Source organism: Schistocerca gregaria, chromosome 1, assembly GCF_023897955.1.
Source record: "Schistocerca gregaria isolate iqSchGreg1 chromosome 1, iqSchGreg1.2, whole genome shotgun sequence".
Classification (NCBI taxonomy): domain Eukaryota; kingdom Metazoa; phylum Arthropoda; class Insecta; order Orthoptera; family Acrididae; genus Schistocerca; species Schistocerca gregaria.
Genome location: NC_064920.1, coordinates 591,655,353 through 591,670,805, shown reverse-complemented (window position 1 = coordinate 591,670,805; position 15,453 = coordinate 591,655,353). Strand labels below are relative to the sequence as shown.

Sequence of the window (15,453 nt, the reverse complement as noted above, 5' to 3'; positions counted from 1 at the left end):
GTAAAGGAGTTTTGCTATTTGGGGAGCAAAATAACTGATGATGGTCGAAGTAGAGAGGATATAAAATGTAGTCTGGCAACGGCAAGGGAAGCGTTTCTGAAGAAGAGAAATTTGTTAACATCGAGTATAGATTTAAGTGTCAGGAAGTCATTTCTGAAAATATCTGTATGGGGTTAACCATGTATGGAAGTTAAATGTGTATGATAAATAGTTTAGACAAGAAGAAAATAGAAGCTTTCGAAATGTGGTGCTGCAGAAGAATGCTGAAGATTAGATGGGTAGGTCACATAACTAATGAGGAGGTATTGAATAGAATTGGAGAGAAGAGAAATTTGTGGCACAGTTTGACAAGAAGAAGGGATCGGTTGGTAGGGCATGTTCTGATGCATCAAGGGATTACCAATTTGGTATTGGAGGGCAGCGTGGAGAGTAAAAATTGTAGAGGGAGACCAAGAGAAGAATACACTAAACAGATTCAGAAGGATGTAGGTTGCAGTATGTACTGGGAGATGAAGAAGCTTGCACAGGATAGAATAGCATGGAGAGCTGCATCAAAACAGTCTTTGGACTGAACACCACAATAACAACAACAACAACAACAAGTAAGGGTGACATGATTTTTTTGGTGTCCTATTTCAGACACTCATTTCTGTGATATTTGTAGTCTTGTAAAATTAGCTGAGTTTCACAAGAAAATTACTACATAATCAGAAGAACATCAGAAATTATCTGATAAATGGCAGCATTCATTATAATTGAACAAGAGGCAGACTAACATAGAACATTTTCTTCAAGGGAATAAAACTGTGCAGTAAATTTTCCAAGGAGATGTAAGGGACAAATAAAATCAAAATATTTAAAAAATTAGTTAAAGCGCATGTCTTAAGTAAATCATACTACAGAGTTAAGGATTATTTAGATGACACAGAAAAAAATGATATTATTTCATAATAAACAAATGGAATTCTATAGTAAACTTTCATGGTTTATTGAGTATTATCATAAAATCCTGGACCCAGAATTTTTGCCAGAAAATTGTAACCCTTTTCCATTCTCTTGACCTCATCACCACACTCATTGTTGTCAGGTGTTAAATCAGCTTTTTCAGATGAGCCAATGGGACAAAATGAAAGATTTGGTACAATGACGATGTAGCATAAAAAAAAAAGAAATCTCACAAGAGAACAAGAGTAGGTTAGCCAGTCCCTTCCGTTCGTCCTCTTCTGCTACTAATGTAACTTTTATTACTACATCTGTATAATATTTATCACAAAATATGGATTTCTGTTAAATTGTAGCGTACTATACAGCAATATCTCTCTCACATTAGAGAATTTTATTCTTGGAGTGATCTATTTCATTTTTTCTTATATAATGATAGATATTCATTTAACTTTTTCAGTGATAAATTACCAGAACAGAGTAAACTAACTCACCTAAGCTACACCACCACTTCATGATACTGCTATACTGAAATGAATGAAATTGTTGAACATAAGAAAATACAGTCTTTTTTATAACAACATTTTAAGCATGAAAATATTAGATAAGGAAAGAGAAGGGAAAAGTCTGCTAAATATTGTTGGCAAAGTAAAATGGATTAGAAAAAAATTACTATATAACATTGATGAATGTAAAAAAATTACTAGATAATACTGATGAATGTAAATTTAAGAGGTAAACAATGGATATGGGTGGAATGCAAACATGTGATTAAAATGTACTTCTTGTACTGTATTTTCTCAAAAGCTAGTGTTCTTTCACCGCATTTACATTATCTTTTAATTTCACTGCATTTTAATCCGACTATTATGACTTGTACAGGAAATGTTTTTTTATTCAGGTGATGAAACTGCGGAAAATTCAGGAAGATTAGCTTCAGATGAGGAACGAGAATATGGAAAAATTCCCAAAAAGCTTTACATTGAATATCTAAAGGCCTGTGGGATTCTAGTAGGTGGAACTTATTTAATTCTCACTTTTTCTTGGCAGGGTCTAAGAATATATACAGACTACTGGTTAAGTGAGTGGAGTGAACAGGCAGATTCAACTGTTGATAATTTTGAAAATCAGGTTTGTAAAATACACCTGTACCTTAAAAACTTCTGTTTTATTTTGATATACTGACTTAATGTAACACATGATTCTTTACATGATTAATTAGTTATGAAATAAGAGTTCATCAATCATTTCACAATATACTTCTTGTAACTGGTTATGTGCATTTCACTTCTTCAATATTCATTGTTGTGGGATCTGTGTTTTACTTTACCTTATGTTATATTTTTGGTTATAGGCTTCCATAGCACACTACTTCCAAATTTATGCAGGGCTGTCCATATTGTCAATTGTGTTGTCACTATCTTCCAATGCAATTGGGCAGTTGTCAGGCTCAAGAGCAAGAAGAATTTTGCATGAAGCAATGTTATTCAATATTCTCAAATGCCCACTTAAGTTTTTTGAAACAACTCCTGTTGGAAGAATAATAAACAGGTTCTCAACAGATACAAATGTCATTGATAAGGTAAGAACTGAGACAGATCATAAAAGTTAGGCAGAAATATAATATTTTTATTCTTATAATAAAATAAGAATGTCAGTGGTAAATATTAAAGTTATGAAGAATAATCTATTAACTAAATGCTAAATTCATTTTGTGGTTGTGGAAAAAAGAGATCAAAGTACAAATTTGAGGGTATGATCTTTTTTTCCTTATTTGATCCTTTGCTTTATACTGACTATGTTATTGTGACTCTCACTTATGCTGTATGTCTGTGAAAGACTCAGAATCACATTATGCTGTGCTTTGAATTTCATGTTGCACTAGAGACTTCCTGTCACTAGTCAGCCATTCCTAATTCAGTGGTTTTTGTGGGTATTTAACCGTAATAATACAGCTATCCAAGAACAGTAATATTCCAATCAGCCTTTGAGATAATGACTGTTTTTAATTGCCAGATATAGTATTTTTTTCAACTAGCCATAAACAATTTCTCTGATGTCTTCCAAATCTGTGTTTAATTTGAAATAGTTTACCCTTGATGTCATAAGTTCATTCCTGCTGATTTAAGATCGAAGAAATTAGTTACATATGGGCACAAATTTTATATCATGTAATTTCATAAGATATTTGTAAAAACATTCACTGTCTGTTGCACGTGCTGAAAGACAGTCCTGAAAAGCAGTGCTTGGGTTCAAGTCCACAATCAACAGAACATGTGTTCCACAAAGAGCTGTTCCAGCCCTTGTTGTTGTCACAGGAGGACAGAACAGCTGTAATTCCAATTGCATCCCATATACAGGAGAGCCTTTTACCTCAAACTCATAAGTAGTGATCTACAGCTGTTGGATGAAAATATGGAAACACCACAAGAAATGCAGGTTTGAACATAAACACAGATGCTAGCCAATCCTACAGGTTGTACTTGTGTGTTTGATCATGAACAGCTCCTGCGCAATGTCCTTGTCACATTGCGAGTGTCAGTCATGGTCAGAACAGTGTTCTGTGTCGTTGTGATTCTATTATGTCAGAGCTAAGTGAATTCAAACATGGGCAAATTGTTGGTGCTTGTATGGGGGGGTGATTCCATAACCAAGGTAGTTGAAGTGTTTCGTGTTTCGAGAGGCACCATACTGAAGATTTATACTGGATATGGGGAAAGTGGGAAAAAATCATCTGCTAAGTCACAAAGCAGATGAAAGAGTTTGTCAAGTGATTGTGACACAGTTGTTGAGGAGGATTGTGATGAAAAATAAGAGGATGACAGCTGCAAAAGTCACTGCAGAACTGAATGTCACACTCATGAACCCTATCAATCTGTAATCTTACTCTCCTACGCATCACTATTAAAATTCCCTGTATTTGCACAGATTTTGAAAGCTTCGAGAGGTGTAAGATGTACAAGAGGAAAACTTATTACTTATCTTGATTTTTCTCTTCTTATTGTTGGCTCTATTTCTTGTTGTGTGTGGGGGTACATTCTTGAGGCTGTAATTTTTATAACATTGCGGGTTCTTGAAGACGAAATAACTGATAAAAATTTGTCTGTTGCTATGAACACCTTTTTATTTTATCCCATTCTTTTATATCATACCGACTTTACAATTCCACTTCTATCTATCACACCAGAAATTACATTGTTAGAAACACAATCAAAAATGCAGAAGTATGCCCACCACTATTTACATTCTGCCATACTCACAATTTCCAAAGTGTTTACAAAGCAAAAGAGTATATTACAACTATTTTTATCAGATGACATTATGGCGGATTTTCCAGTAATTTATTGTTTCTATGTCACCTACTGATTTTTATTGTCAGATGATATAGTGGAGTTTCCAGTACCTTATTGCTTCCATGTGACCTAGTGATTTTTGTAACTTCTTTAACAGTTGAGTTGGCAAAACTGAGATCAATAGGTTCAATACGCAAAGCTTATTCAAGGAACTGAATGCAATTTTGCTTACACAGTCAACCTGTTATATAACAATGCAAATTCCTCTCTCTCTCTCTCTCTCTCTCTCTCTCTCTCTCTCTCTCTCTCTCCTCCTCCTCCTCCTCCCTCCCTCCCTCCCTCCCTCCCTCCCTCTATCCCTCCCTCTATCCCTCCCCTTCTCCTTCCTTCATCTCTTCTCCCCTCTCTTTATTGCATATAGCATATTATTTTTGGTTTTTTGGTAACATAATAAAGTATATTGCAATATTGCCTGTAGTGCATCTGTAAACCTTTCTCCTGGCTTCCGCTGTAATGGTCTGTGAGCCTCTGTGAAAGAACACTGAATTGATAGTGTTGTAGGAACATTTTTAGGAAATAATTTAATTTCCTACTTTATTGTCACAGTAAAAAAATTGAGTAATTAATAAAAGTCTGTAACCCAAGATTCAATGGACACAGAGATTTAATTCTTGTCATAACTGTTAAAGGAGAACCACAAAAAAACAAGATGCTTAAGGTCAAATGCAGGTATTTCACTCAAGATAACATTAACAATATTTCAAGAAAGGAATTTTCACTCTGCAGTGGAGTGTGTGCTGATGTGAAACTTCCTGGCAGATTAAAACTATGTGCTGGACTGAAACACAAAGTCAGGACCTTTGCCTTTCATGGGCAACTGCTCTACCAACTGTGCTACCAAGCATGACTCATGACCTCACCTCAAAGCTTTGCTTGTGTAAGTACCTCATCTCCTACCTTCCACACTTCATAAAAGCTCTCCTGCGAAACTTGCAGAACTAGCACTCCTGGAAGAAAGGAGGTTGCAGAGATATGGCTTAGGAGATGGGAGGTAGTAGATGAGATACTGGCAGAAGTAAAGCTGTTGAGGAAGAGTCATGAGTCATGTTTGGGTAGCTCAGTTGGATGAGCACTTGCTACAAAAGGCAAAGGTCCCAAAGTTACATCTCGATCCAGCACACAGTTTCAATCTGCCAAGAAGTTCCATATCAGCACACACTCCACTGCAAAGTCGTAGGCTGTGGCTAAGCCATATTTTTGCAATATCCTTTCTTTCAGAAGTGCTAGTCTTGCAAGTTTAACAATATAGCTTCTCTGAAATTTCGAAGATACTGGCAGAAGTAAAGCTGTGAGGACGGGTTGTGAGTCATGCTCGGATAGCTCGGGTGATATAGCACTTGCATGTGAAAGGCAAAGTTCTTGAGTTCTAGTCTTGGGCCATCACATACTTTTAATCTGCCAAAAAGTTTCATTAACCATCTTAATGCATTACTAGTAGTATGAAAATGGTAGACTGTTACTCATCATATACAGGAAGCATTGAGTGACGGAAGGGCACAGTGAAAAAGACTGCTAAATATTATTCAGCTGTTGGACTAAGTCCTTCATCAGATGTAGACACAAAACTCACAACATGGTCACTGTTGTCTCTGGGAACTAAGGGCCAAATGTGACTGCATCAGAGGTGTGTCTTTGTTAGGTTAAGTAATCAGGGTACAGAAGAGTTATGAGGGTGAGGATGAGGAGAGAAAGCAAAAAGTATTGGTGGAGGAAATTCCTAGCAGCACAAAGGGGAGAGGACAAAGTAGAGAATGGGGAAAAAGACTTTGCAAACAAATTGTAGGTATAGAAGGCTTGTATAGGGCTGGCGTGGGAGTAGGAAGGGGACAGCAGAGGTTGTGTATGTGGCAGATTAGAGGAATGAAGGATATTGCAGGGAGAGTTTCCACATACACAAAGCAGAAAAGCTGGTGTTAGCAGAAAGAATACAGGTGATGCAGGCTGTGCAGCAGTCACTGAAATCAAGCAAATCATGTTGAGCAGCGTGGTCAGCAACTGGGTGTATCAGTTTTTGTCCATAGTTAGATGGTTGCCATTCACATGGACAGATAGCTTACTAGTGATCACAGTCAGATAGAACAGAGCACTGTGGTTGCTGCAGAGTTGGTAGATCACATGTCTGCTTTCGCAGGTGGCTCTGCCTTTGAGTGGATAGGGATTGCCTCTGACAGGACTGGAACAGATGATAGTAGGAGGATATATGGAGCAGCTCTTGCATCTAGCATTTTTACAGGGATGTGAGCCATGGGCCAAAGAGTTTGGAGGAAGGGTAGAATAGGGATGGAAAAAGATATTATAAGGATATATGTAGGTGGGATGAGCAGTGGAATAACACTGTTGCAGGGATAAGGACGATATTTATGATGCCATGGTAAGATGACAAGTAGTCAAGTCACTGGTGGAGAACAGATACAGTTGCTCCAGTGCTGGGTGGTAATGAGCCACAAGGGAGGCATTCCTTTGTGGTTGGTCAATGAGGGTGGGGTGTGGATGGAGGTAAGTGGGGAGATAACACATTGGATTTTTGTTTCTGGACATAGCGGGGAGTGTGAATTTGGTCTGTGATAGCCTCAGTGAGGCCCTTGAGATATTTTGAGAAGGATTTCTCATCACTGTAGTTGGCTATGCTTATGGAGGGGACTTAATGTTGTGGAATGGATGGCAGCTGTTAAACTGGAGAGATTGTTGGTGGTTGGTAGGTATGAGGTATGTGCAGGAGCAAATTTAGCTATTTGCTGCCCCTAGACAGAGAAGAATACTTCCACTGATCTCTTTTACATAATTGCACAACCTAGTAACTTATATTTGTACATAACTGAATACTGTGACTGTTCCTGCTCATAATAATAATAAATACATGCATATTGAACTCACAAAACCCAAGTTAGGCAAAGCTGTTTACAACACACTTTTTTTGTGGCCAGTTTGTCAATCTCTTCTTCATAGTACTCACATAGATGCTATAGTATTCAGAATTCATGGAGAGGATGCCAATACTATTGACTGAATGCTCTAATATGGATGACTGCAAATAATCCTTGAGTCTTTTGAGGAGTGAGAAAGAGCACTGGGTCAAACAGTTGGTTGCAGTAGTTGGCAAAAATATTCTTAGGGCAATCTCCAGTTTAGGAAACAGTCTGTGAACATGTTTTTTCATGCAACATGCTGTACAAAGTACTTGGGGAGGAGGATTTAATTTTGTTACTTTTCAGATATACTTTGAAATAAATAACCTCATCACTCAAAAATTCTTCTAAGTCATCTTTTTAATGCTGTTGCACCTTTGTAGCACATTTCAGTAGTTCAGTTTTGTCTCACCCAGAAAAAATTCTTAGGAACTCAAAATTGCTATAAAACTCTTTCAGTATTTTTTTCTTTTCTCAAATTCAGATCTCAATCTGTCTATAATAAATAAAAATGTATTCACCCAAAAATCTTCCTTCCCTTCAAAAGTTTTATCAAGTTTGGGTATTTTGTTTATTTTTCTCTTATTGATGCAAGATTTTTCATTTGTGTTGTCCACAGATTGATTCTGTCAAACATATTCAAATAAACAATCACACAATTTTATTACCGTATTGGTTGCTGTATGCCGTATATGGATTGAGAGAATGTCTCTTTATTACAGTATCCATATCAACCCTTTGTAATGATTTATTTGTAGCATCAAATCTCTTAAATAACACTGAGCAAAAATTTGTCAGTATCACAGATTTCAGACACTGCATACTGTTCAGCATTCCAGTCACCATGCATCTTAACTGAAGAGCCTTTTAAGTTTCATCATCCTGAATAACCTTGAAAGGTAATATTTTAACCAGGTAACACTGAGACTGTAATAGGCATCATACACCCAGCCCAACATTTTTGTAGAGGTCATTTTACAGAGACTGAAGTATTTAATTTTGACTGTAAAATATTCCAACAGCTCATCAAAGCAGAAAATAACATGTAAATTTGTTGCGACAAACAGAAACATGAAGCTGGCCGACCGGAGTGGCTGTGCAGTTCTAGGTGCTACAGTCTGCGACCGCTATGGTCGCAGGTTTGAATCCTGCCTCTGGCATGGATGTGTGTGATGTCCTTAGGTTAGTTAGGCTTAATCAGTTCTAAGTTCTAGGTGACTGATGACATCAGAAGTTAAGTCGCATAGTGCTCATAGTGCTCAGAGCCATTTGAACCATTTGAACCATGAAGCTGTTTGAGGAACACTCTGCTGCACTTGATCTTACTAAGTTAAAGGTGTGAGCTGAACATGGAGGTTACAAAGCAAAAGGGTTAATTTGGTTTAAGTGAATGTCCAAATCATATTTACTTATTAAAATTTATTAATGAATCCACTGATTCTTCTGTTTTGTGCCCTGAATTTAGAACAAAACAGATAAACCTTTCAACAGGAGATATATCTTTTGATAAATACCTTATAACAAAAGATGGCTTATCTACATGTGTAATATCAGAGGTGGTGTCTAACATTGTGGAAAAATATTTAGTTTCCTTCAGTTAATCTACAATATACTTCACCATCCTAAGTGCCAGAATTTATATACTCTTCACATGTTTGAAAAGAAAGATGTGATATACTCCCTTTTCCTTTGTTTCCATAAAGTTCTATATATGTTTAGCTACAAAAGGATTGAATTCTGCTACTAGTTATAGTCTCATCTTCTTACCATATCGATTTATCATCCAGTCATGGGATCATCAGAAACTAAATCACTGTCACCATTACTGTTTTAAATATTCAATATTGTTCACCAGATTATTGTACTTCATATTAGTACACTTTGAAGTGTCTAGGCTCGAGCTCAAGCTAGCTGCTTGTTTATGATTTTTAAATAGCACATTGATTTTTGCACTCTTTCTCACAATTCCCTGTTTCTTTATTGCCTTATCTTTTGCGAGTTTCCAGTCCCAAGAACCTCTTACTCTTCTCCAATTGTCACTCATTTTAATTAATACTAAAATACAAATCACATATAAATGCAGTCATTTGCACTTTTTACAGTTTCAAATTAAACTGAACTTTTAGTGAAGTGGCCAGTTGTCAGAATGAGTGGTGGTATTGTCTTTGAATATGAAGTCTGAATGGTCATTATTGAGTGCTAACAATGGCTGCTTGTATGACAGTGCCAATGGCATCTCCCATCACAAAGCTTAATTGTGAGCAATGACATTTGCCTTCCTAACTTATGTCACTTGAGAGGGCTTGACACTGAATAAAGCAAATAATGGTCACACTAACCTGAAGTAATGTCATTACTAAAACAAAACCTGTCCTTTTTCCATTGCCTTACAAGACTGATCATAAAATCTGGGCTGATTGTTGCCAGTTTTACAGTTTTATTCATATCCATTTCAAGTTCTCATTCTCTTCTCATGACATGTGAATTAAAAAAGAAACACCACTTTTACAGCTTACTTATAAGCCACCTCTTAAAATTCATTGCCCCTTGAAATCCACCACCCAAGACAGCTGCCTAGTCTGCCAAATCCTAAATATGCCTCTGTGTGAGGGGAGGTACTTATGTAACCATCCTTGAGGTGGAGGTTGACAACAAGGAAGGTTGATTGTTTGGATGAGAAGGATCAGGTGAAGTGAATGAGGAAGAAAGAGTTGAAATTTTGGAGAAATGTAGATAGGGTGTCCTAAATTTTGATCCAGTCAGCAGCTCATGGTCTTGTGGGCCGACTCTTGATTGTGGGGTCTGGGTTCGACTTACAGCTGGGCCAGGGATTTTCGCCACTCAGAACTGGGTGTATGTGTTGTCCTCAGCATCATTTTATCATCATCATCAACACACAAGTCACTGAAGTGATGTCAAATAAAGACTTGCACCAGGTGGCCGAAGTCCCCAAATGGGCTCCTTACCAAATATGCTGGATGCACATTTCATTTCACCCTTGGTCCAGATCCTAAAGAAGTCATCCATGAATCTGAACCAGGTGAGAGGTTTGCAATTTTTGATGGCTGTGAAGGACTACTTTAAATGGCCGATGAGTAGGTAAGCACAGAATCGGAATCAGGTGAGAGGTTTGGACCCCTGGGTGACCGTAAAGGATTCCTCTAGCTGGATCAAGAATAAGTTAGCATAGGATGGTGCAGGTGGGTGCCCATCTTGTCCAGAAAACATCTCTGACTGTTATCTCCCCTGTTATCTACAAACCCACACCTACCCTATATCCAATCACAAAGGAGCTCCCTCTTGTGACTCAGTATTATCCAGGTCTGGAGCAATTGAATCACATTTTCTGCCAATGTCCTTCCCACACTGGTATTCCACCACCTACCGAACCTACAAAATATGGTTTTCTGTCCCTACTCCACCCCTGCTCCCAAACCCCCATCTCCATGGCTCATTTCCCTGAAAAAAAGCTGGATACATCAACTGGCCCATACATTCACTTACCACTACCCACTCCACTCCTGTCACAGACACCTCTTACCCAGTCCAAGGCAGGACCACCTGTAGAAGCAGCCATGTGACCTACCAACTTAGCTGCAACCATTGAGCCACATTCTGCATAGGCACTGAAACTAGTAACCTGTCTACTTGCGTGAATGGCCACTGTTGAACTGTAGCCAAGGCAAATGAACCAACCAGTGATCAGCATGTCACCCAGCATGATGTATTTCATTTCAGTGACTGCTTTACAGATTGTGTCTTTCCACCAAAATCAGATTTTCTGAAATGTGTAGGTGGGAACTCTCCCGGCAACATATCCTTCTATACCCCAACACCCCTGGCATCATCCTTCATAATATTTCTTTCACTTTCTCCACTTCCTTCTCTCCTCTTGCCCCCCCCCCCCCCTCCCCCACAGCACAGTTTCCTGATGCAGTATCTAGCAGCCACTACACTGCCTCACCACACCCTGCACACTCCCATAGGAAGCACTAGCATCTTCCGCCAACCCTGTCCTGCTGTCCCTCCTCTTCACCACACAATGTCTTTCTTGTACATTCACTTCCCATGGCGAAAAGATTGGTGTTCACCATACATGCAGTTTGCAATGTTACCTTAGCACCCAGGGATGACAGTGGCAATTTGTGTGTGAGTTGTGCTTATGTGAATGTTTTGTTGTCAATGTTTGATGAACAGGGTGAGGACCCATAGTGACATTTTCAAAACGTGACAAAATATTTAAAACCTGTAATTTAAAAGGCAAGCAAAGATTCTAAAAAGGCAATTACATTTTGACAGATTATTTTAATAAATAAAATGATATGGTACAAAATGAATTGTTTTCATTTTTGATAGTCCCTACCAAAAAGATTGGTTAATACCATAATAAATTTCTCTATCATAATCCTAGATGGTGTATGGCCATTTTTTGCTTCATACAGATTTATCAACATATGCAGGCGCATTGGGAATTTTGTATTGGTGATTAAATAGTACTGGTAATCATAAACCACAAACAAACTCTATATTTTATTTCTACAACTAATGACATTCTGCATTTGAATACTAGGAAAAGAACAACAAAATATATTTTGATTTCTCTTTCTTAGGAATCTTGGCAAAAAATGAAGTAATAACAGTAGATTCTCTTTTCTTAAAATTTTTCTGAATGGTTTCCACCTCCCATTCTTTCACTCTTTCTTCTACTTTCATGATTTGTGTACCATCAAACATACCTTGGGCCAGTTTTACTTTCTTCAATTTAGCTCAAGTTTGAGAGCGAAGTGCCTCCTTAGTTGGTTTTATTTTCTTTTTTTCTAGAGCAGTCGTCTCTTATTCAATTGATTTTATTGTGTTATTCATTTTTTAATCTCCTCTTCAAGACGCCATTGATATTGTTCCTCTTTCTGTTTTTTTTTTTTTCTAGTTCAAGTTTTCTTTTCCATTCTAATTCTTCCTCATAAGCAGCATAATTTGCATGTTTATGCTGTCCATACCTAATGAGTCATGAGGCAATGAGTGCAGAAAGTAAATGGGGTTATTGTCCCAAAGTACCCCTCATAGTCAAAACACTGTTTAAAAATCTTTATGTCATCACTGCTGTGTCTTCTCCTAATGTGTGCTTTGTAATGGACTATCGTCTTTCTATGTTCACATTTCCATGGGACTAAGAGAAGCCTTAACAAGTTTCAAAACATTGGATACTTTAACTGTATGGATAACAAGTCTCTTTTTGTCATGTGCCGCAGTAATTGTCAATAATCTAAAGCTGGCTCATCTTTTTCAAACTGTAGAACCTCTCACTCTTCTGATAAGTAATCTTGCTGAACCTTGAACTGCATCCTTTTTGCAACCGTTAACATGTCAATGCAGCTTTTGCTCTTTATTCTTTCTTTGTGGTCTAAAATTCTAAAATTATGCACTTCACAAAAGAAAAAACAAAGTATCCTATGACTATAATATCAGTAAGTCACAGATGGAATCAGCGAACTTGTACAAATAGCTGTGTGTAACACTTTGTAGGGATATGAAATGAAATGATCACGTGGGCTCAATCATGCGTAAAACAGGTAGTACACTTCAGTTTATTGGGAGAATACTCATTGTCTACCAGAGAGATTGCTTACAGATCAGTCATGCAACCGACTCTATGATATTATTCACGTGTGTGGACCACCCATACCAAGTAGGACTAACAAGGGATATTGAATGTGTATAGAGCAGGGCAGCACAAATGGTCATGGATTTGTTTGACCCATAAGAGAATGTCACAGAGATGCTGCAGGTACAGAAATGGCAGATTCTTGCAAACAGATGTAAACTATCCTGAGAAAGCTTGCTTATAAAGTTTCAAGAACCAGCTTTAAATGATGATTCTAGTAATGTACTACAACCCCCTATGTATCCCTGCCATAGGATTCAAGAGGACAAAATTAAATTGCAGTGGAACTTTGATTTTAAGTTATTCAATTTTACAATTTTCATGATTATACACCATAAATTTGTAGCCCCTGTGAAAACCTCATAAGATCAATGCTAAAAATTCCCTGATTTTACATTTATTCCTAGTAAGGTTTACCTCGATTCTAAGTTCTTACCTGACATCTCACTTGACTTTGTCCCATTTTCTTCCTACTGACATTTTGGTGTGACTGGATGAGTTATAAGTGGCACAAAAGACAGATGGTTCACACCATGGATGGTGGCAGAGTTAAGGGAACATTTTAGGCCTTTGTAGTGAGGGGAGACATGAGACAGAAAATGCTGACAAAATCCATGATTGGTGTTGCCAACGCAACTTGCAACCTTTAGATTCACAACACTATTATGATATAACTACTGCTAGGTTGCAACAGTGATAGAAAAACAAGAAAGTTGACAGAAAATGTTCCAGACTGAGCTAGTACGTGACAAAGGGGCCCTGCCAACAACTTTTCTTGTGCCACTTATAACTCAGTCTCATCTCTTAGCATAGCCAGCGCAGTCACCATACCACACTAATACAGGTAAAATGAGCTCACCTAATGGATGTGTGATGAGAGGGAGTGGCCCTTCAATGACAGGAGTGCAGGCAAAGGTGAAAGCATTTTGTGAAGTGCTGGAAATATACTTTTTGCACAGATGGTGTGCTATGACAGAGGTGTCATGTGGAAATAGGACAAGGGTTTTATGATAGCAGGTTTTAAAGACTTTCATGTTAAAATCTGATACAATACAGTTGCAACAACTACATACACTACTCACACATATACCTTTCGCCACACATTGTAGATAGTAAAGACTGTCAGTAGTGGCAGAGAGTACGAGGCAAAAGTGTAGCACCTGAGCTTTCTTTCAAATTTACATTTTATAGAGTGTATAGAAATTCACTGAGCTTACTTGTAATAAGCTTATAACATGAGGTGAGGTAAACACATTTTTTCATGTCTCTTTTTCTCTCAACAAGCCTAAAATAGCACTTTAACAGTGGTGATCATATGAAATGCAGCTTGTACAAAAAATGTTAAATAATAACAGTAAAGGTGACAAAGTTTGTCATTAAGCAGATGTCTGCATTTATGCTTATGGTTTATCCACATAGTCACTGTGCTGTTTTCGGTTTAATTCAACATGTTCATAAATTTTTGCTTTTTTTCTGGGTGAGCAAAGGATGATCTCTCAAAAATGTGTGTTTTGAACAGACAATTTGTGGTCATAGCATGTCAGAAGATACCTTGATTACCTTCTATTGAGATACTAATTTCAATTTTTTGATGAATTTTTACTTGCTGTTACACATCTGTGATTTTTTAAGAACTGATGAAATTCATTGCCACAAATTATTGTATACACATTGTTTTATACATTTAACTTCCTTCACAGAGACAGATTTTATATGAAGTATTGGAGATTATTGCGATTTTTAATCATATATGCCAGTTACATGTGATTTTGCTTATATTTTAAGGATTTTAACATTAAATACTGAATACCATCTCACAGTTCCAAAAGCCTTGTGGTGAAGGTCCTGAAGCAAGCCACCTTGTGGTTGTATGCCTCAAAAACTTGTAATTTGGAATGTTAGACATAGAATGAATTCCTTGAAATTATCCCAGCAAGCAGGCCAGCCATCACTTAAGTACTCAAAAGCCTTTACATAGACATTATGTATTGTCATGAAAGTTACAAGTTCTGATATCTCCAGGTCTCACAGAAATCACTATCTAAAAGTGTAAACATTGTTGTTATTGATGTTAGTTCTGTCTGATCCCCAGATAAGGCATTTATTTTGGAACAATTTGGCTTCAGAATGTGCCTCTTATAATTTCTTATTTAACGTTTCACCATCTATTTTGCGAAAAAGGAAGTTCTTGGGTGGCACATTGTTATGTAAAACTTACTCTCTGATCAAAATACAATGGTTGTTTGTTGTTCTTTTTTATTCTTTTTATTCGTAAGTTCACCAAAATACAATATACAATATGATGAATGTGCTTCTTCCAACATAAGTTCCTGGAAGTATGGTGCCAGTCCATCGATTATTACTTATTAGGTATTTCATTTTCTTGGATGAAAAGTGAAAGATGTTCAGGAATACCATCAGGGGGCATCTTCTTAAAAACACTATGGATATAATTTGGTAAAACCACAGAGTAATTGGAAATCACTGATTCCATTGTCAAAATTAATTCAGCAGTTGTGGAACTATTCTTGGTACTTAACATCCATATTGTTGATGCATGTACCGAACTTGAAGGTTGTGTCTGATCTGA

General features: G+C 37.3%; 1 protein-coding gene across 2 annotated transcripts in view; it reads left to right on the top strand.

Moving 5' to 3' along the window:
- LOC126357744 (ATP-binding cassette sub-family C member Sur) overlaps nucleotides 1-15,453 on the top strand; it is a 546,341-nt gene that overhangs the window by 440,910 nt on the left and 89,978 nt on the right. For both annotated transcript variants that reach the window (XM_050007483.1, XM_050007484.1), the window contains 2 exons: nucleotides 1,844-2,073; nucleotides 2,297-2,524. In XM_050007483.1, the coding sequence (XP_049863440.1) occupies nucleotides 1,844-2,073; nucleotides 2,297-2,524 (458 nt within the window). The remainder of the gene's footprint in view (nucleotides 1-1,843; nucleotides 2,074-2,296; nucleotides 2,525-15,453) is intronic.